Raw genomic sequence first — 19831 nt, forward strand, 5'->3', positions numbered from 1 at the left:
ACTGTAAAGCTTAATGTGTAGCCAGAGTCAATGGCAGGCGTCTTGAAATGGAAATTGTTCTGTATCTGCAAATGAAGCATGGAAAGTTGTGTGAAGACTTCAGTTGTGTAAAAACAGTTCAGGGCGGAGCTCGAGAGAAAAACAAGATTCTAAAAAATCCTCCACAAAAGCATGAGAGATTGCGTGTATCTAAACACACCTCCCAGCCCATTTGTGTAAAAAATAAACACCTTTCATTCTGACAGGATCTTAGCTTTTGAGCGTAGCTTAGCTATTGAGTGTAAAGTCAATGGTGGCTTCTGTTTTGGTCCGTGGCCTATAAAACATGGCCCAGGGACACTCCAGAGGTAAGAAGAGCGCTGGAGGGGGGTCTGCTGGGTGAGGGCAGCGGGGGTGCGGCTGCTTTTACCACAGCTTAGAAACACAGCAGTAAAGAGCAGTGAAGGCGACTGCAGTGAATGATGGTCAACCCTGCTGTTCTTACTGCCCATGTGTGTGTGTCCATCACCCACCACCAGCCAGCATGTGGCTACAGCCAGCACTCCTGGGAAAGTATCCATTGCACCCATGTCCTATTATAGCAGTGTCCAGGCGCGAAGCAAAGCAAGAGGACTGGATGTTGGAGGCCATTTCAAAATGGAATGACTTGGGTGGGGTGGTGGGCTTGGAGATTCTCCCTTCATCGGCCTTGTGACTCTTACTATATAACTCGGAGCTAAATGACCAGAGAAAGAGAGAGATTAATGAAAGGGGCTTCTTCTGTTCAATTTATAGATTTGTCAGGCCTAAAGCAGCTCATAGCTGTAGAGGACTCTTTTTAGGTTCAGTGGTTCCATTGAAGTCCCATTGAATTTCAAGCGTTGGTATTAAAATAACTCTTTACAGTTTTACAGTAGAGACTTACTGAGTTTAACTAGTAGCACAGATCTCAAGCAGTGACCAGATACCAACTGCACTGTCCTACCAAAAAAGTGAGTGACACTCATAAGTGAGGCAACAGGTTATTTATACTCCAGAGTGCATGCGCCCCTGCCTGGAAACCTGCTTTAGAAACCACCATAACAACTCCACAAGAAGATATTTGTTTTTGCTTGGAACCTCAGCCTCGTTTTTACTGGAATTATGGCCTTCAAAGATGCTAAAAGGTAAATGTGACTAATAATTTTAGAGCATGTAAATAGCTTTGAACCATATTAATTGTATTTGCTTTGTCACTTGACACCAAACAGTTATTTCAGTACTTGTTCTAGTGTAAGACTTCAGTCTATGCAGAATCGCTTGCTTCCTGAAGCCACTGCTATTTCAGTGTTTTCTGCCGCTGAATCCAGGGTACCGACACCTCTCGAGTGGAGCAGCAGGGGCCTTGGTAGTAACTGTACTTTGCTTCTGCTCTGTGTTCCCTTCCAGGAAAGAGTGACAATAGAAGAGGTTCTGCAAAGTGATGTGACAGAATTTTACCAAAGCCCCCCTTTTCTGCTGAGATTTGGCGTCCCACCACACTATGCTATGGATTTTTGCCCACAGTATGCTATGGATGGAGATTATCTTTACATGAGGAGTCCGAAACACCCTAACTGCTAAAAAACATGGAATATAAAGCTAAACGGTAAGAAAAGTGTTTATTATTTCCCAACTGTAAAGTTAGTCTCAAGGCTTTAAAAAATACCTTATTTGAGGATACATTTAATGTGGGTTTAAATACAATTATTTTAATGGTAAATAAAGTTTAGTAGTATTTATTTAGCTGGAAATGAACACACACAAAAAAATAACGGATAAATATAAACACAAACACATTCATAAGTAAATATGTACATACATATATATGTACATGTAATTAAAACAAAAAACTAAGACCAACCCCCATCAATGACATGCTTCATATATGGATTTACCTACCTCTCATTCATTCACTTGTTATTATTAAGCATAACATTTATGCTATTTACAGAGAGAATGTTGTAACATTGTAAAAATGAGCACGTAACTTCCATTTTAAGCATGGCCTCATCATATCGAGTTTATTTAGGGCAATCGGGTTTGATTGTGTAGTAAAAATAAAGCTGTCCAGCATGCAGTGAAGAATAGATCAATTAGAACTGGCACTGCATTGTCGATGGAAAAAAAGAAATTAAAAATCTCTAAATCTGTAATGGGCTGTTTTCTTTTTGAAACAATATGCAAATATAAAATGTCTGCCTCCAACTTGCATATATATAAATATATTTTTAGATTGTTTTTTATCCATTTAATTTTTCATTAATACATTTTAGATGAATATGTTTTTAGAATAAATTATATATTTGTAAATCATATCCCATATTTCACAACAAAAAACATTTTTTATTACAGAACAATTTTTTGAAGAAATACGTTTTTTTATTGTTTTAAATTTTTTATAGTTCTACTTTTGATAACACTAATGAGTGTATTTAAAGATGATTAGATGAACATTTGTGCATTTTCACATGATGCAGTTCAGAAAATGATCTGGCAGTGTTCGTTTCTGAACGGCAGTGTAAGCCAGGTGATAAAAGAGGATCAGAATGTTATTCTGGGCCACATATGATGACCGTCTAGCAGCTGCAGAATTAATGCCAAATGATGATTACATATTTGAATTAGGTCTTCAAGGTTACTGTAAAAATAAACAGACTGGAATTGTAAAGAGTGTATTTTAATGCATTAAGTAAAACCAGGCGTAGTCAAAGAAATACTTTTTTATTTATTAATGCAGGTTAAATCTTGTACATGAAATGTTATTTAGTAGTTATTTAGTTTATGTTTCTTTTTAATTTTTTAACTGCAATGTGCGAGACTAGTTATTAATATAATGATTGTAATTTACTTTTTTTTTGTTTCTTTTTGCATTTTTTAACGCCTTACATTTTTTCCCCACATTTTAGACTGCAATACTTTCTTTACTTGCGCATATTTTACATGAAATATTTTGTTAAAATCTTTAACCAGCTACAGATCATTTTCACCTTTACAAAAAAAAATGATAACATATAAATAAATGGAAAGTCACCTGTCCAAGTGCTGTGGCAGTCAATTCACTATGTCAGCAGGCAGAGTCATTGAGTATTTGAACCTGGGGTGAGTCTTCCTGCTCTAAAAATAATTCACGTGAGGGTTACAGTCTTTCTTGTGCATAGCAACAGCTTGGCTCAGATAACCACATGGGTATGAAGGTCATATTTAAGACATACTGAGGGGACAGCATGTACACAGTTTAGGGGCTCTATTGATTTTGTTCAGAGTGCTTCAAAATGTTTTAAAACATGGATTTTTTCATAGAAATAATGTTTGTGTTTTAGACAGACTTCATCAAACGTGTCTTTTGAAGATCGTTTTATTGCTGATAGCTTGCACACACTTTTGACGCAGTTGTGTGCTTCTGTTGCAGGAAAGAAAGAAAGTCTGATCACCTTTTGAAAGGTGAACTACTTAAAAGCAAGACACCTTAAAGTGACCAGTCTGAAAAGACAGATAGGGACAACTGTGCCCCGCTCATGTGAGCGAGCGAACTTTTGAAATGAGCTCTCTGGAAAAGCGCCACACAAGCAGGCGGGGAAGCATGCAGGGCCACCACAAATACTCAGATGGCTTCAGTGACACGTCCAGCGCGGGGAGCTTCATGGATGAGACAGACAGGGAAGTGAGCAACCTCACCGACCGTGCTTTCAGGAGCCTGTGCATTGGAGAGGAGGCCATCTATAACGACTCAGAAATCTCCTCCCCTACTGAACGCCACAAGGCTTTTGCGGAAGAAGTCCAGCAGAAGGAAGTCTTAAAGACCACTTGCAAGGAGACGCTTTCTTATGGTGTTCAGTACGGAGAGGCTGAGAGACAGTCGGAGGTGACCTCAACATTCCAGCATTCCTATGTGGATGTAGCACAAGAGCAGGTTCTCAGAGATGAGCACATGTCTTATATGAGCAATGGCTCGATGGAGGCAGCATGGCAGCAAAGGAGGAGCACATCCAGAGTGTCTTCTCTTATTAAGGCCTTCAGCTCAAGGGAGGGCTACTGTGACAGTGGAACTCCTGATGCTCTGCTGCTGAGAGACAAATACAGAGACTATAACAACGGGTCATGGGACAAGTCCGCTCTGCTAAGTATTCAGAGAGAACTGTCTGAATTTTCAACGTACCACCAGAACTTTAAATCAGGTCCATTTCAGTCTTACAGAAATCACTTTCATGCCTCGGCTGCTGCCATGGCCCGAATGGACACTACAACGTCCATCATGACATCCTCAAAAACAAGGTTCCAGGCACTGAACTCAACTAATTTCTTCTTCCACAGTGAATTCAGTCCGTTTCAATTGTGGAAGGATTATAACAGGTTTCCCTTCGAAAGAGAAGAGCCTCTGGGTTTTGTGTCAGCCAGTGACTTTCCCAGGTGGTACGATTCTCCTCTGTATAAAGAGCTTACAGCCACAGACACGTTTTCGAATGAAAGGCGCTTCAATCGAAGAAAAATTGAGGACGTGGTTCCCACTCAACGCTCCAGGTCCACAGTAGTCCAGAAAGCCCCAGCCATAGAGAAGAGATGTGAATCTGAGATGGCATCAAACTGTCCTCCCTGGAAAAGGAATAATAATTTTGTAAGAAACAAACTCCCAAGCAATCGACCCTCTACTGTCTCACCAACCAACACCAAAACACACAGACCAAATTCTAGTTTGCTCTCTTACAGCAGGCATACCTTTGACACCCAACAAAAAGTAGAGAGCATGGTGGACACACAGACATCCAATAGTTCTACCCCGTTCAACATCACTCAGCTTCTGACACCAGTCATTCATGGAAGACAAGAGACAGAAACATCTGAAATTCTGCAGTTTTCACATACACCCTCTCTTCCTGATTACTCTGTTCAGGGTGATGTTGACCTAAAATCACCGTCTGATGTCAGACAGCTACGTGATAGCTACAAATCCAAAGCATCAAGTCTGTTGTTCAACCTCAAAGACAACAGAAAACGGGTCAAGAGCACATATACTCCTTCCAAATTTACAAGTTTAGAGATAACAGACAGGACTAAGCAGCCCTCAATCCTAGATGATCTTGAATCCGGATTTTCTGATACGTCAACGTCCCAAGCGACCATTCAGCAGTATTCTACAGACTCTTGGGAAGCTGGTAACGTAGTCCAGCAAACCTATGAAGCTCGTCTATCTCAAACCGAAGAACACCAAGTGTATTCTGATGGATTACACGATGACGTGACATTAGCATCCCATTACGGTGCTGGTAATTACAAGGTCTCATATGGGGGCTCACAGAGTGTGTCTCTCCATCCAGATACAGAGTACGATTTCTCACAACATTTGTCTTCAGCACAGAATAAAAGTGCTGGAAATTCAGACGGTCAGATTTATGGCCTCAGTAAAAAAGTCAGCCCCACAAGGCCAGAAATAGAAAACAACTTTCCAGAAGCCACCACACTACACCCTCCAGCACACAGTCTGTCAGCTCAAGTGTCAGAAAAATGGGCCTTCAGCAGGAGAGAATTGGGTCATCATGAATTCACAGACAGACAAAACGTGGTGAGAAAAACAAATTATGGATATACCACCAATCCAGCCACTGAAGAAAAGCTTGGTTGGGAAAACCGAGAACCTCCTACCACTGGGATTAAAGATTCGCTGACTTTTAAAGGAGAGATAGCTGCTCTGATTGAAAGGGATAAACAAAGGAAAGCCACTGCTAAGCAATACCTACCTTCAGCCAATGGCAACTACACCACAGGAAAGGAAAACTACATAAATAAAGTGAATGAGGACATAAAACAGGGTCGGCTTGTAAAAGAGGAGGAGGACCAGGACACAGAAGGATTTTTACAGAAACATCCATACACAACCAAACCTGCACGAGGTAATCCAACAAATGGACCCTCAGCATCTCACCTCAATTCGTATGAATTCCAAAATAATGCTCACCACAAAATGACACCATCATCTTTGTCATCATCATCCTCTTTATCTCCTCCGAAAGAATCAAGCTTTATTGGACAGAGAAATATGAAGTATGCTACAGGGAATATAACTCCTGAAAAAGATAATTATCAGAAAATCCATTCTTCAATTTCATTGGAGGAGAAACATCAAACGAATGAAGGATCTGTTGCTTATCAGCCGTACAAATATGAGCCAAACAAACAGTGGCATATCGCAGCAATTGAAAACAGACGCAATACAGACAATGTGAATATACCATTACAACAGCAGCCAGCCCAAACACATTATGCACACCCTATATTAGATATATCTGAGTATCAGCATAAAAACATGGCATATGCAACAACAAGAACGACTCAAAGAAATGTATTTACAGAAGATAGAGCCAAGTCTGTAGAACACAAGCCATTTGACTCTATGGCTCCCAAGCTGACATATCAAACAACGCATGGGGACACGCAAGAGTCACAAGCAAGAGAAGACAAATTTAGCATTAATGATATTCTTTCCGTCAGAGACAATGAACAAGCAAAGCGAATGAGAGAAAATAAGCTAAATAGTTTCCCTGCAAGCATTAGTGACCCTACTAAATTAGATAATCAAGTGTTTCCAGGTACATCTGCTATAGTTGAAGAAACAGCACCAAAATTAGATGCATCTAAAGTATCACAAGATACTTCCTATCTCTACAAACATGAAAACGCAAATGCACCATATGGTTACATCAGAAAGGATTCTTATATCCAAAATGAAGGTTTCGTAAATCACGGGTTAGTCATGAAGGACAATAGTATAAAGCCAGGGATAGAAACATTTATACACAAAGAGAATGATAAGATCATACAAAAATCACTTTCATACAAAGAAAGAAGCCAAACCAAACAGGAGATACTTACATCCAAATTGAAGGCACATGCTCAGAAGGAGATATCAGCCATTAAAGAAAAGGGTCTGGCTAAACAAGGCATTTTATCAAGAAATTCAGTAAAGCAAAATGCAGCTGTAAACAGTGCAAAAGCACAAGTGATCCAGGAAGTTCTGTCGCCAAAGAAAGAAATAACTGCAGAAAAACTGAATCACCTTTTTCAAGACATCACGTATTCGAGTGTAACTTTACACAAAGATAGAGATGACGCGAAATACGAACCTCTTACTACAGAAGAATTTATATTACCTAAAGGAGCCACATGGCCACAGGCAGACGTTGCACTCTCTGAGAAAAATAATGAAGCGGTGAAGGATGATAAACTTGGGAAAGAAAATACAAATGTACAACCCCTTCCTCAAGGGATGCTGCGTCAAGATGAAAATATTACAGCAGCAGGAAAGAAGCATTCAACTTCTGAGGTCCAGAATGAATTAACTATGATGTCCACCAGAGCAACAGAACCTGTAAATGAAAGCATTGACTGTGATCCAGGTCCACCAGTCAAACATCTTACACAATCTCCAGCTGTCAAGCCTCTTAAAAAAGAGGCATCAAAAGAACCTGTCAAGACCGAAGAACAAATGTCTTCTATCCTACCTACAACATACAGTATAAATGCAAATACTGCAAAAGAAAAGGAACATCTGAAAAATGTTGGCTTTGATAAACCTTACACTCCTACCTCCTACAGCAGTTTAGAGCAGGTTAAGACTCTTGATCATTCTGTAAAGAAAGAACAAGAAGAACAGTCCTCAAATGCCAAAGTGGACAAAACTACTGTCTACAGTGTTCCAACCGATACAAAGCACAAAGATGTTGCAGAAACAACCAGACCCCAGGTGGAAAGTCCACACTATGCAAATCAAAGCAGCAGTGCTGGGAAAGAAAGGCCTAGAAAGGAATCAAGTGAAACCAAGTTTGGAATAAGTGCAAAGCAAGTAAAATCTCCATCAGAGGAAGCTCCCTCTGCTTCTTCAGATAACAAAACTGGTCCTCCTACTAAATACATGACAAACTCTACAAAAGAAGAGGAAAAGCATTTAAGTAGAGATGCCTCGTTCAATGCTAGTGGAGCATCTACAAACACAAAGACTCCAGAAACTAAAGGAAAAGAAGATCTATGGTTGGGTGCAAACCAAGATTTTAAGAGGCAATTAGATAACACATCTAAAAAACCTAAAAATGAAGAGGCTGTTATTCAGAATTCAAATTCAGTTATTCAGAAGCTTCAGCCAAAACTATTTGAAAATGCAGATAGAAACAAAGAAGCACTCCCAACACCAGCCTCAATTATACAAGACAATATATCTAACAACAAAGACACTGTTATGCAGAAGCTTCAGCATGTTGATGCATCTAAAGCCATGCCATTTGAAAACGAAGATAGAATCAAAGGACAGCATCAAACAACAGAATCGAATAAACAGGACAAGATATCCAAAAATGAAGACTCCAGTGGTCAGCATCTTCAGCATGTTGATACACTTAAAACAAAGTCATATGAAAAAGAAGATAGAAAGAAAGGAAACCATGAAACATCAGAATTAAGTAAACAGGACAAGATATCTAAAAATGAAGACACCAGTATTCAGCATCTTCAGCATGTTGATACACCTAAAGCAAAGTCATTTGAAGGTAGAAACAAAGGACAGCAGCAAACCTCAGACTCAAATAAGCTGGAGAAAATATCTAAAAATGAAGACTCTGTTATTAAGAAGATTCAGCATGACGATACACTGAACGTAAGGTCATTTGAAAATGCAGACAAAAACAAAGAAAAGCAGCAAATCTCAGACTCAAATAAGCTGGAGAATATATCTAGAAATGAAGACTCTGTTATTCAGAAGAATCAGCATGTGGATACACCAAAAGTAAAGGCATTTGAAAATGCAGACAGAAACAAAGAAAAACTTCAAACATCAGAATCAAATAAACAAGACAAAATATCTAAAAATGAACACTCCTCTGTTCAGCAGCTCCAACAGGATGATGCACCTAAAGTAAAGTCCTTTGAAAAAGAAGATAGAAACAAAGGAAAGCATCAAACAACAGGATCTAAAAAAGAGGAAAAGATATCTAAAAATAAAGACACCAGTATTCAGCAGCTCCAGCAGGTTGATACACCTAAAGCAAAGTCATTTGAAAATGCAGACAGAAATAAAGGCCAGCTTCAAATCAAATCAAATAAGCAGGACAAACTATCTAAGAATGAAGACTCTGTTATTAAGAAGAATCAGCAGGTTGAAACACCTAAAGTAAGCTCATCTGAAAATGCAGACAAAAACAAAGAAAAACTTAAAACATCAGAAACCCATAAACAGGACAAAATATCTAAAAATGAAGACTCTGTTCTTAAGAAGAATCAGCAGGTAGATACTCCTAAAGCAAAGTCATTTGAAAAAGAAGATAGAAACAAAGAAAAGCATCAAACATCAGATTCAAATAAGCTGGATAAAATATCTAAAAATGAAGAATCCACTTTTCAGAAGCACCAGCAGGTTCATACACCTCAAGCAAAGTCATTTGAAAAAGAAGATAGATGCAAAGAAAAGCAGCAAACCTCAGACTCAAATAAGCTGGAGAAAGTATCTAAAAATGAAGATTATGTTATTGAGAAGAATCAGCATGTGGATACACCAAAAGTAAAGTCATTTGAAAATGCAGACAGAAACAAAGAAAAGCAGCAAACCTCTGACTCAAATAAGCTGGAGAAAATTTCTAAAAATGAAGACTCTGTTATTCAGAAGAATCAACATGTGAGTGCACCAAAAGTCAAGTCATTTGAAAATGCTGACAGAAACAAAGGAAACCATCAAACATCAGAAACAAATAAAGAGGAGAAATTAAAGTCTGTATCTGCTGAAGCAAATGGAAGTTTTCTGCTTGAAGAACTTAAACATCGGGCTATAGACAAACCACACTCAGAAAAACATAAAAAGGAGGAAATCAGAGATTCAAAATACCCAAACAGTCCATTAGTAAAGGCTGATAAAGTAACAAGAAGCAGTGATATTCAACGTCAACAAGACAATGATAGACCATTGAGCCGGGAAAAACAGATTAAAAATGAGAAGGACTTCAGTGAGCAAGACGAAAGTCTATCTAAGGAAATGAAACCAGCCAAAGACAAAAGTAAAGTGACTAAGAATAACTCAAAACCCACAGACTCCATAGCTGAAAAACCAACAGAAAAGCCCAACTCACTAAATGTTCCATTAAATAATGCAGCTGAACAGATGAATAACCAGACAGCACAAGACAAATGTTCTGACTTCATAAATCTTGGAGCTGAAAGCAAAGAAGAAAGCGCACCAGCAGATGAACCTGTAATATACAGTATATGTATATCAAGCAAATCTGATGTTGTTTCAGAGGACGAACCGGTAATCTATACCATTTGTGTGTCAAGCATATCTGATAGTTCCATGACAGATGGGCCTGTAAACCAAGATACTCATAATTTTGGTGAAAAACAGCTTTCATCAGAGGGAGCTGAGAAAGAAGGAGAAACATCTGGTAATAAAAATGAGGAAACAGAAACAGCCCGTCTTGAAAGTAAAGCAAGTGACGACGAAAAGGCCAGAGCATCTTTCAGTTCTGACAAGGCAGAAAAAGAAACAGAAAAAGAAGCAATAAGAAAGTATGACTCACCTGCAACAAGAGATAAACAGGATTATTATAGATCAAGTGAGGTGAACAATATTAGTTCATCTTATGAGAGCCTTTTGGCCAAATATGGGCTTTCTATTAGAGAGAAGGTTCATCACAAATCAGCACAAAAAGAACCAGAAAAAATGCAAGAAAAAGAAAAGGAAGAATTTACAAATAATCTCCCTACAAAATTACCTGAAAAGCCATCTTCATCTGTCAGTGCTGATGCTGCTGAGCGACATTGTCAGGAATCAAGAAAACAGAAGCTTCCAGAAGAAACATCTGAACTTTTGAAGAAAGGAGAAGAACATGGACAAAATATTACTCAGTCACAGAAACATAGTGATGGATTGACACTAGAAGCTGCTGGAATCATGAACACAAAAGATAAAAAGCAACTCGAACTACAAAATGAACCAGATAAACAGGCATTATCTAAATCAAAAGTCATGAAAACCTGTGAAGACAATCAGGATACTCAGCTTTCTATTTATTCAAAGCAAAACAAAAGAAACGACAGTGTTGAACTGGATAAGACAAAGCAGGTTGGACAGAAAGTGCAGACAGTAGATTTAGCAAGGAAAATCGAGAACAAAACAAAGGAGAATGAAAATGAAAGTGTACTTAGCAAAAAGGCTAACACAGTACTGGTGGAAAATGAGAAGGATCATCAAAAAGCTGAAATTAGGTCTACTACAGTAATTGGCAATCACCCATCTGCAGATACACACTTGCCCAAGTCTAAAGTCTCTATGTCTATAAAAGACAACAAGGCAAGTTCTTCTGTAGTTAAAGAAATAGCTGAAAATGATGCCTCTAACAGAGTTTTAAAGCAAGATACAAAACATGTATATAAGCTTCAACCAAGCACACCACCAATTCTGCGTAGGAAGGCAATTACTGAAACAATTAAAACAAAAGAACCAAAGATAGAATTTAAAATGAATAAAAAAGGTGATTGTGAAGGAGATGTAGTCAAACCAGAGATACTGACTAAAGAACGTGCCCCAACAAAAGACGACAAAGCTTTACAAAACAGCCAAAAAGAGCTTGGAGTCTCAAAAAATGAACTCCCAGTACAGGAGCAGGCCAAATTCAACACAATCAATTCAAAGACAGTCAATGAAACAAAAGACAGATGTGAGACTGGAATTAATGCCTCCGGTAATAAACAGACAGAGAGATCAGTCCAGGAGAATTGTAGTGTTAGAGAGGATCTACATAAAAATGCCTCTACCACCGTCAAGGCAGATCAGAATCTATTTAAAGCACCAAATAAACTCTTGGAAGACCCAAAAGTGAATAAAGATCAGCACAAATTAAACGCAGACATCTCCACAGTGCAGGACAGAAGGCTTGATCAACAAAAACAAATTAAGACAGATAGCATGAGTGCCAGAGATATGGTCTTGCCTAAACTTCCAAATTCTCAAAGTGTAACGCCTCAGAAGGTCGCAGGACAAAAACCTCAAACTATCACAAGTCCTACTGAGAGTGTGGTCTTGTCTAAACTTTCAAATTCTCAAAGTGTAACGCCTCAGAAAATTACAGAACAAAAACATCGAACTATCACAAGTCCTACCGAGAGTATGGTCTTGCCTAAACTCTTAAATTCTCAAAGTGTAACACCTTATAAGGTTGCAGAACAAAAACCACAAACTATCACAAGTCCTACTGAAAGTATGGTCTTGCCTAAACTTCCAAATTATCAAAGTGTAACGCCTCAGAAGGTTGCAGAACAAAAAACACAAACTATCACAAGTTCTACTGAAAGTGGTTCAGAATTCAGAAGTCAGAAAAATAAAGGTGAATCGATACCTAGACAGAAAGAAAATATTAAAGATGATAAGGATAATGTTAAGGATAATGCATATGCTAATGTAAATAGGGATAATGCCAAGAAAGCACACCCAGTTAAAGTTGAGAAAGCTACAGAAGGTGAATCAAATAAGAATGACAGTCTAAAAGAAAGAACAGCTCAGCCACAAGTCAGAAAGGATGATACAGTTACAGCTGACAAAGTTAGGAAAGATAGTGGGCAAACAAAAAGTAATGTTGGTGCTGTGGTGGATAAAGATAGCAGTCATAGCATTAAAGAGAAGACAGGAAACACTGGAGAAGGTTCACAGGTCAAACATGATGGACATGATCGTGTTAATGTTTACCAGTATCATCCAGGGAAAGGCTTTCTGCCAGAAACAAAAACAAATACATATGATGAACAAAACTGTATTGAAACTAATCTCCATGATATGGTGCCTAAGAAGAAAGAGGTAATTTCCACTCAGAAATCAGAGGCCATACAGAAGGAAAAGAAACCAAATAGACCAGATATATCAGCTATAGCAGACTATGCTAGACTAAGGGTCATATCTGTTGAAGATGAGAATGCTAGTGAGAAGGACTTGCTTGAAAAACTGGACACCTACCGCAAATATAATTCATCATCTGTAGAACCAGAGAAAAGTTTACAAGGGAATCGGCCCATTCTTGGTGCTGAGGCAAAACGAGATTTAACTTTATATAAAAGTAAGGAGAATGAAAGTCAGACAGCAAAGCCTTTACAAGTTCATGAACGTGAAAGACGTTCATTTCAAAGAAGCAGAGTTACAGAGGCAGTACCTGAGGGACATAATCAGTTCACACCCCGGGAGGAGACTGTTGCTCAAGCAAAGGTTTTTTCACAGGCGAAAAGCTCAGACAATAGAATTTTTGCTGTTGAAGAATCAGGAAGCACTAAAGACAAGGCATTAGCCAATCAAATTTCATCAAATACGAAGATACCTGCCACTGAACAACACTATGAATATCAAAGACGTCATGAACTCCATCAGTCCCTAGTTCCACAAGCTAAGCATACTCTGGTGTCGAAAGTTGAAGGCAAGAATGATGATGCAAATATCATAAGACAACGAGTTCACAGCAAACTATTGGACAAAGAGTCTCAAAATCATGTTCAAAATCCAGAATCTCTACCACAGACAACGATGGTAAGCACAAAGGCAAGCCATGAAGAGAATAAACAAGCAGACAACAAAGTAAATGCATTACCAGTTTCACCAGAAATGAACGACACAGATAAAGGTGATGAGCTTCAGTATTACATTGTTAGTACCATGGAAAGTGAACCAAAACCATCAAATGATAAAATCTCTTCAAAGAAAGATGTACCTGAAATTGAGACAACAAGACCACGGTCCAATGTGTCCTCTCCAGCCATGGGGAAGCCCATTATGTTCAAAGTGAAAGATAACACTATGCGAACATCCTCTGTTACTAAAACTGTAAAGCCACGTTTCCATAGATCATTTTCTGAGGAATTAAAGGTCAGCACCTCTAAAGATGTCTGGAGTGGTTTGGAGAAAATTGAACCTGACCTTGAGTATCATCCCAAAGAGTCGGCTAACCCTGCTAACCCTCAGGTCTTGCATGAACCAGTGGTTGTTTCACATGGACTTCCGAGAGCAAGAGAGTTCCAGCCCCAAAACAGTTCATCTCTCACAGCTGCGAGAGATGCCCGAAGTTACCACAGAAGGAGTCAAGGCTTTGAGGACGAGGATAGTCGCTCTGTTATCAGCACTCTGTCAGAGGATGTGGAGAGTATTGCAGGGAGCTCTGTTGTTATGGGAGACAGTACGGGATTACATGAGATGAGAAGTAGCAGAAGCACCTACGACAGGCCGGAATCATCCTGCTATGAAAGGCCAGCTTCCTCCTGCTACGAAAGGCCAGAATCGGCTTGTAGTGATATAAGATCAATGGGCAAACCACCTACTGTTCCTCCTAAATCTGAAAAGGCCTTGCGACGTGCTCAGAAGCTTACGACAAGGAGGATCAAAAAGGCAGAAGCAAAGATAACTACTGATAGCCAAGAACAGCTTGAGATCAGCAAGCCTGTCCGAGCTTTCTCCAGTTTGCCTTCTTCACCTATGGAGCTTATATCGACAAATAACGCCATACAGGCCTCACCTCCCATACCTCACTACCATGTTGACCCAAACTATGCAGCTCCTGCCCCCAGCCTTGTGGCCCATCCTTTCCCAGTGACCCAAAGAAAACTCCTGCAAGATCCAAACTCAGGGCAGTACTTCATGGTGGACATGCCAGTACCGCATGTCAAGACGAAGATGTTTTTCGACCCTGAGACGGGTAAATACGTCCAGCTCAATGTGCGGCAGAGGACTCAGAGCGCCCTATCCCAGCCCCAGTCTGTGGAGGTGTTGAATCACTCTTATGTCGTGTACCCTGGCTTTCTGCCCATGTCTGTATCAACCTTACCTACTTTAAGGTCATCGTCCCAGATGTCAGCACCAGCCACACTTGTGGAAGAACCCAATAAGCTAGAAGCAAGCAGGGAATCAGGAAGGCAGGAAAATTGCTACAATAACAACAATGCTGCGTATGGGTCACTCGAACATTCAGGCTATGAAGAACAATCTCTGTACAAGCAAAATAACGCCAAGCTCACCCCAAAACATACCAGTATCATAACAATGAGTGAATTAGAGGACTTTGCCATGGAGAGCACCTGATCACCTGATCACCTAAACTTGGCTGCCTGGTGTCTATCTGAAGTAAATGTAAAACTGTTTTTGTATGTACTCAAAGATGAGAAAATTTGAATGTATATTTGACCTATTTAAATGAGAACCTCTTCACGGTTCATTAGCTAAATACCTTGTTGTGCTGTTTGAGAATGACTTTAAGGCTTGCTGTTAAAGTGCAATGGTTTATACAGTTGCAATCTGTAGCAATAGTAAATGCAGGGTTATTTATTATTATATTGTGACAGTGTTCAGGACAGATCTGTTAAGCATTCCATTTTAAAAGTGTTTAGAAAAAAAAGGTTAAATAATTTAACAGTGTACATGTATATAATCTCATGGTGTGCTTAAGTGCTTAACAACTAGCTTCAACTGCACTGTCTGGACATGTTGCACCACCAAGTGAGGAAAAGGCATCTTTTCTGTAGAAGAACAAACGTTCTTAATAATAGTTACTGGACTCCTCAGTCAGTGCTGTATATCAACACCAATTTAAATATTTAACTAAATTAAACATATGCTTTCTTATGTGACTGTGAGATTTACAGTGGTTGGAATTAACATAACTTAATCTTGATGTACATTAAGGTAATTATGCAATATGAAATGCATAAAATGTGATTTTGTTCAGATTTTAATGGTAAGATACTTACCGCTAATGAAAAAGTCAGCCCTACCTAATTGTATTTCAAATCTATCATACAGTTAATTGCCTTTTTGATAAAACTCAGTAACTCGTCTTCTGGTTTAGTTGAGTTTTTTCAACAATAAATTGGTGAATTGAGTGAAAATCATCAGGTGTATTCTGTATGACTATGCTCATATATGTGCTATTATATTTGTAAATTACACTTTTGTGTATTTTTTCAGGCACGTTACAGCACCTGGTTAATAAAAAAACAATGAATGAAAATTTGGTTTGCTACATTAATCTTTCTTTATGGCAGCAGTGATTTTTAATATAAAATATGTTTACTGTAACATTATTTTTAAAATTTAACTACAACCATTATTGAACAAACATTTTACATTTTTTTCACAGTCTTCATGCAGTGTGCTCCCTGGCTCCCCTCCATTGCTTCTAGTACTAGTCATACTATGTGCACAACAGACCACTCTAGTGGACTCTCATAGTACTGTAACTTGTTGTCAATTTGTTTGATGATCTCTATACTTAACCTTTCTGTTAAGTTCAACCGTGAGAAACAACAGTAATGTCCCCAAGTCAAATTTACGCACTGTTTAACTATTAAAAATATTAATATTAATTTTTTTTTAAATATAAACATTGCTTGAAGCTCAGTTATTAGGAATTAAATCCATATTAGTATTAATAAAATTATAGTTTTGAATCAAGCATTGTTTACTATTGATATTATTGATATTATTATTATTACTAAAACTATTTAATTATTTAGATGTTTTAGACACTGTGTCTCAATTTTGGGAAAAATAGGTTTCTGTCTAACATTTAAATCTTTACTTTTAAGCCTTTGGTGCAAATATATTTTTCTATGTACATGTTCATTACATTAATTTATTATTTTTAATGAATAACCATTTATCAGCAAATGTGTCCATTTTGAGAGAATTCAGGTATTCTTTCTTTTTACTCATATTTCTTTCTCATGTAGGCTCTTAATAAAATACTTTGCAATAGTAAACAAAATAACTGATATCTCCCAAAAAGGAGAAATGATTTATGTATGGTTATTTGTTGGAAGGGCTTAAATATGGCCAATAGAATATATTTTAATGTGCCCAATATAATGAATAAACATTTCCTATATTTTAAAGTGTTGATACTGCTCAGTTTTATCCACAACATACCAGGAGGGTAATGTGTATTGACAGATAAATTAATTATACCAAAATTATATTTTAATAAATATTTTCTGGGTTCAGTTACTTTACTGCATGAATAACAATAATCTGAAAACTTGTGTGATGCATGTACAATTGAGGGCAACTCTCTGTTTGCCTTATATTTACACAGAAAAATACAGCGAATTATAAAAAAACTGCAGTATAGGGCCCTCCCGTATTCTGTGATTGTAGGTCAGAGAAAAAGGTTGCCTGATCACCATTAGATGCAATTATGAATATATTTATTTATTTATTGTGTGTGCGGGTCTGAGAAAGTTATTGGGAACCATTAGAGCACGATTAGATGCATTAACAAATTCTCTGTCAACTTTATTTTTACCACAGATGAACCAAATTGATTGAGTTATTGATCCTCTTATGCAGGTACCAGCAGATGCGGACAATCTGCCCTTATCATGGCCTGTGCAGCAGGCAGTTCTCTAGAGTTTGGATATAGCTTCACTAACAATGTATCATTAATGAAACAAAAGAACCCATTAACATCACTGAAACAGAATTTGAAACAAATGATTTGTGTTATCGTTTTTTTTTTTTTTTAGGTTTGCTTGGCTACTCTCCAGCTAATTTGATATAACAATGCTTCTCATAATAGAATGAATTACTGCTGGAATGTATGTAATGGCACTGAATAATCAATAATCCACATGGACATTTCAGTGTCACTAAAACCTCTCTTCAAATGTAGCTTACTAAACAAACTCTTGATTGCTTAAACCATTGCAGACCATTTGTCTGCGCACTGTAATAACTCATTTTGAAAATTGATTATTAGCAAGAAATTTCCCTAAAACTGTTTTTATTCTCCAAGATATACAGTGGAGTTTCTCAAAGAAGAGACATTACCAGTTTCCTCTAAACAGTGCTCTATTGTCGTGGACAATGCAAAGTTGAACTCTTGGAGAGTTTAAGTAGATGTTCTACTAATAACTCTACAGAACTTATCGCAATATTTGACCTACAGTCCTAACAAGAAAACTCTTTCTAGTAAAGAGAATTGAGAAATTCAATGCTGACAAAAGAATGAACTTAGCTTTCTGACTGACAACGGTTCATTGTTTGTCTGAATGTATTACTCTAACATTTAAAAAATTAACATGCTACAAAGGGTATATGCATATGAGAGGTGCTATAAAAGAAGCTTATTTTTAATTGATTATTAAGTTTCTTTGCTAATTTCAAGGAAAAAAAATAAACCAAGGATAGTTTAAAGAGGAACTTGTTATATTTGCTTTATTTTTAGGAGTGTGCATGCACAGAAACGTTTATTTGAGTTTAATTGCAAAAACAGTTAAGTGCTGTCCTTTAAATATTTCTCCAACTGGGTTTGTAAAATGAACTCTTTATTTGTAGAAAAAATAGGCTTCAGTTTGTACATTTTTCATAATAATAATCAGAACTCTAAAATGATGTCTACATATCACCTAGAGTTTATTTTTTTAAGTTTATTAACACTCTACTTCCACTGATAATCAATTAGGTTCCCAGGTTGGATAAGTTAGCCCAAATTACACTCTTTCGCATTAAATTGAGCTAATTGAACTTACACACATATAGAGTTTCATGAAGCATTGAAAATGCATTCTTCTGAAACACAACGCACAGCGAACATTCTGCCACTCGGCAGCACTTTTGACATTATCTGGCTCTGCCATGTCGGTAGGGTGTCGCGTCATGAATTATTAAAACAGTACTTTGTGATGATACATAATTCCGTATCAATTATTCATGCTAATGTGTGTGTAGTTTGCTTAATTGTGTTATTGACTATCAAAAGTAATTTCCTGAAAATCCTCAAGGACATGAATTTAATCAATTTAAGTCCTTTTCATATGCAGTCCTATTAAGTGATGTACATCCACGTGACTCAACCCTTCACTTATGTGCTTTTTTGTAGAATTATGATGGTCAGTATGTCTAGTGGTAAGTTTTAAAGACTTTTAAAATGTGATGATACAGACAAGAGAGGATGCTTATTATTTTTTTTGTTTTAGGGTTCAAAAACGTATTATACTGATTGTAGCTCTCATTAGTCTTTGGAAGTTAAGATTGAAAAATTATAATGCTTTAATTTGCTAGACGAACCCTGCAAATACCTGTGTTTAGATACATTTGTTTGCTATTAAAGCATATATTTTTTTGAAATTGGGTATATCCTGGGTGCTTACAACTACAACTGTTTGTGTACAGATAGAGCGGCGGTTTCCCAGATGGGGATTAAGCCTAGTTGTAGACTATGTTTTCCTTTTTTAATGGAAAATCTCCAATTAAAATGATGTGTAGTTCAGGACTAGGCTTATTCCCTTCCTGAGAAATTGCCATATTGATTCTTACAGATTGTATGTTTAAAATATCTATATCTTTACCCTGAAACCCTTCAGCATCATCCTCCAGTATTGTTTCTCACAGTATATATGTATTGTATTACTCCTATCATTCTGTACGTAGCCCAGTATCTACCTGTCCCCACTGACTATCTTCAACCTGAATTTGGAACCCAGTGTGAACTGGCCGTACATCAAACGAGGAAGAGTCAGTGCGTACGTTAATCTAAATAAATAATAAGTGCAGTTAGGCTTTTGCTTCCGCTGTTCAGCAGTATCTTTTCTATACAGAGAAGTCAATTAATAATTGATCACAGCCAGATGGTGTGAGCAATGGGCAACAGGAGATGTACATGAAGGCGTACATGTTTAATTGCTTTAAAGAGCATGTCCAAACAGGACCTGAGTGAGAACACTCACAGTCTACCGTTGCCTTGCAGATGTGATGACAAAAAGAATGTCACATTGCATATGTTATTATCACCTCATCTTGTCCAGTGACAGTAAAATTGTATGTCCCAGATTGTATGCC

General features: G+C 37.7%; 1 protein-coding gene across 3 annotated transcripts; it reads left to right on the forward strand.

Moving 5' to 3' along the window:
- The first annotated feature begins 624 nt into the window (after positions 1-624).
- On the forward strand, positions 625-16056 carry LOC103038561 (uncharacterized). 3 transcript variants are annotated; one of them, XM_049481519.1, is made up of 4 exons: positions 625-1145; positions 1408-1606; positions 3410-11998; positions 12278-16056. In XM_049481519.1, the coding sequence occupies exons 3-4, from the start codon at positions 3539-3541 to the stop codon at positions 15077-15079; spliced, it is 11262 nt and encodes a 3753-aa protein (XP_049337476.1). In that variant the 5' UTR covers positions 625-1145; positions 1408-1606; positions 3410-3538; the 3' UTR covers positions 15080-16056. The 3 variants fall into 3 exon arrangements, with proteins under 3 accessions (XP_049337476.1, XP_049337475.1, XP_049337474.1); XM_049481518.1 differs by having other exon boundaries at positions 3410-12184; positions 12278-16055; XM_049481517.1 differs by having other exon boundaries at positions 626-1145; positions 3410-16055.
- Positions 16057-19831: the final 3775 nt, after the last annotated feature.

Source organism: Astyanax mexicanus, chromosome 7 (genome assembly GCF_023375975.1).
Source record: "Astyanax mexicanus isolate ESR-SI-001 chromosome 7, AstMex3_surface, whole genome shotgun sequence".
NCBI lineage: Eukaryota > Metazoa > Chordata > Actinopteri > Characiformes > Acestrorhamphidae > Astyanax > Astyanax mexicanus.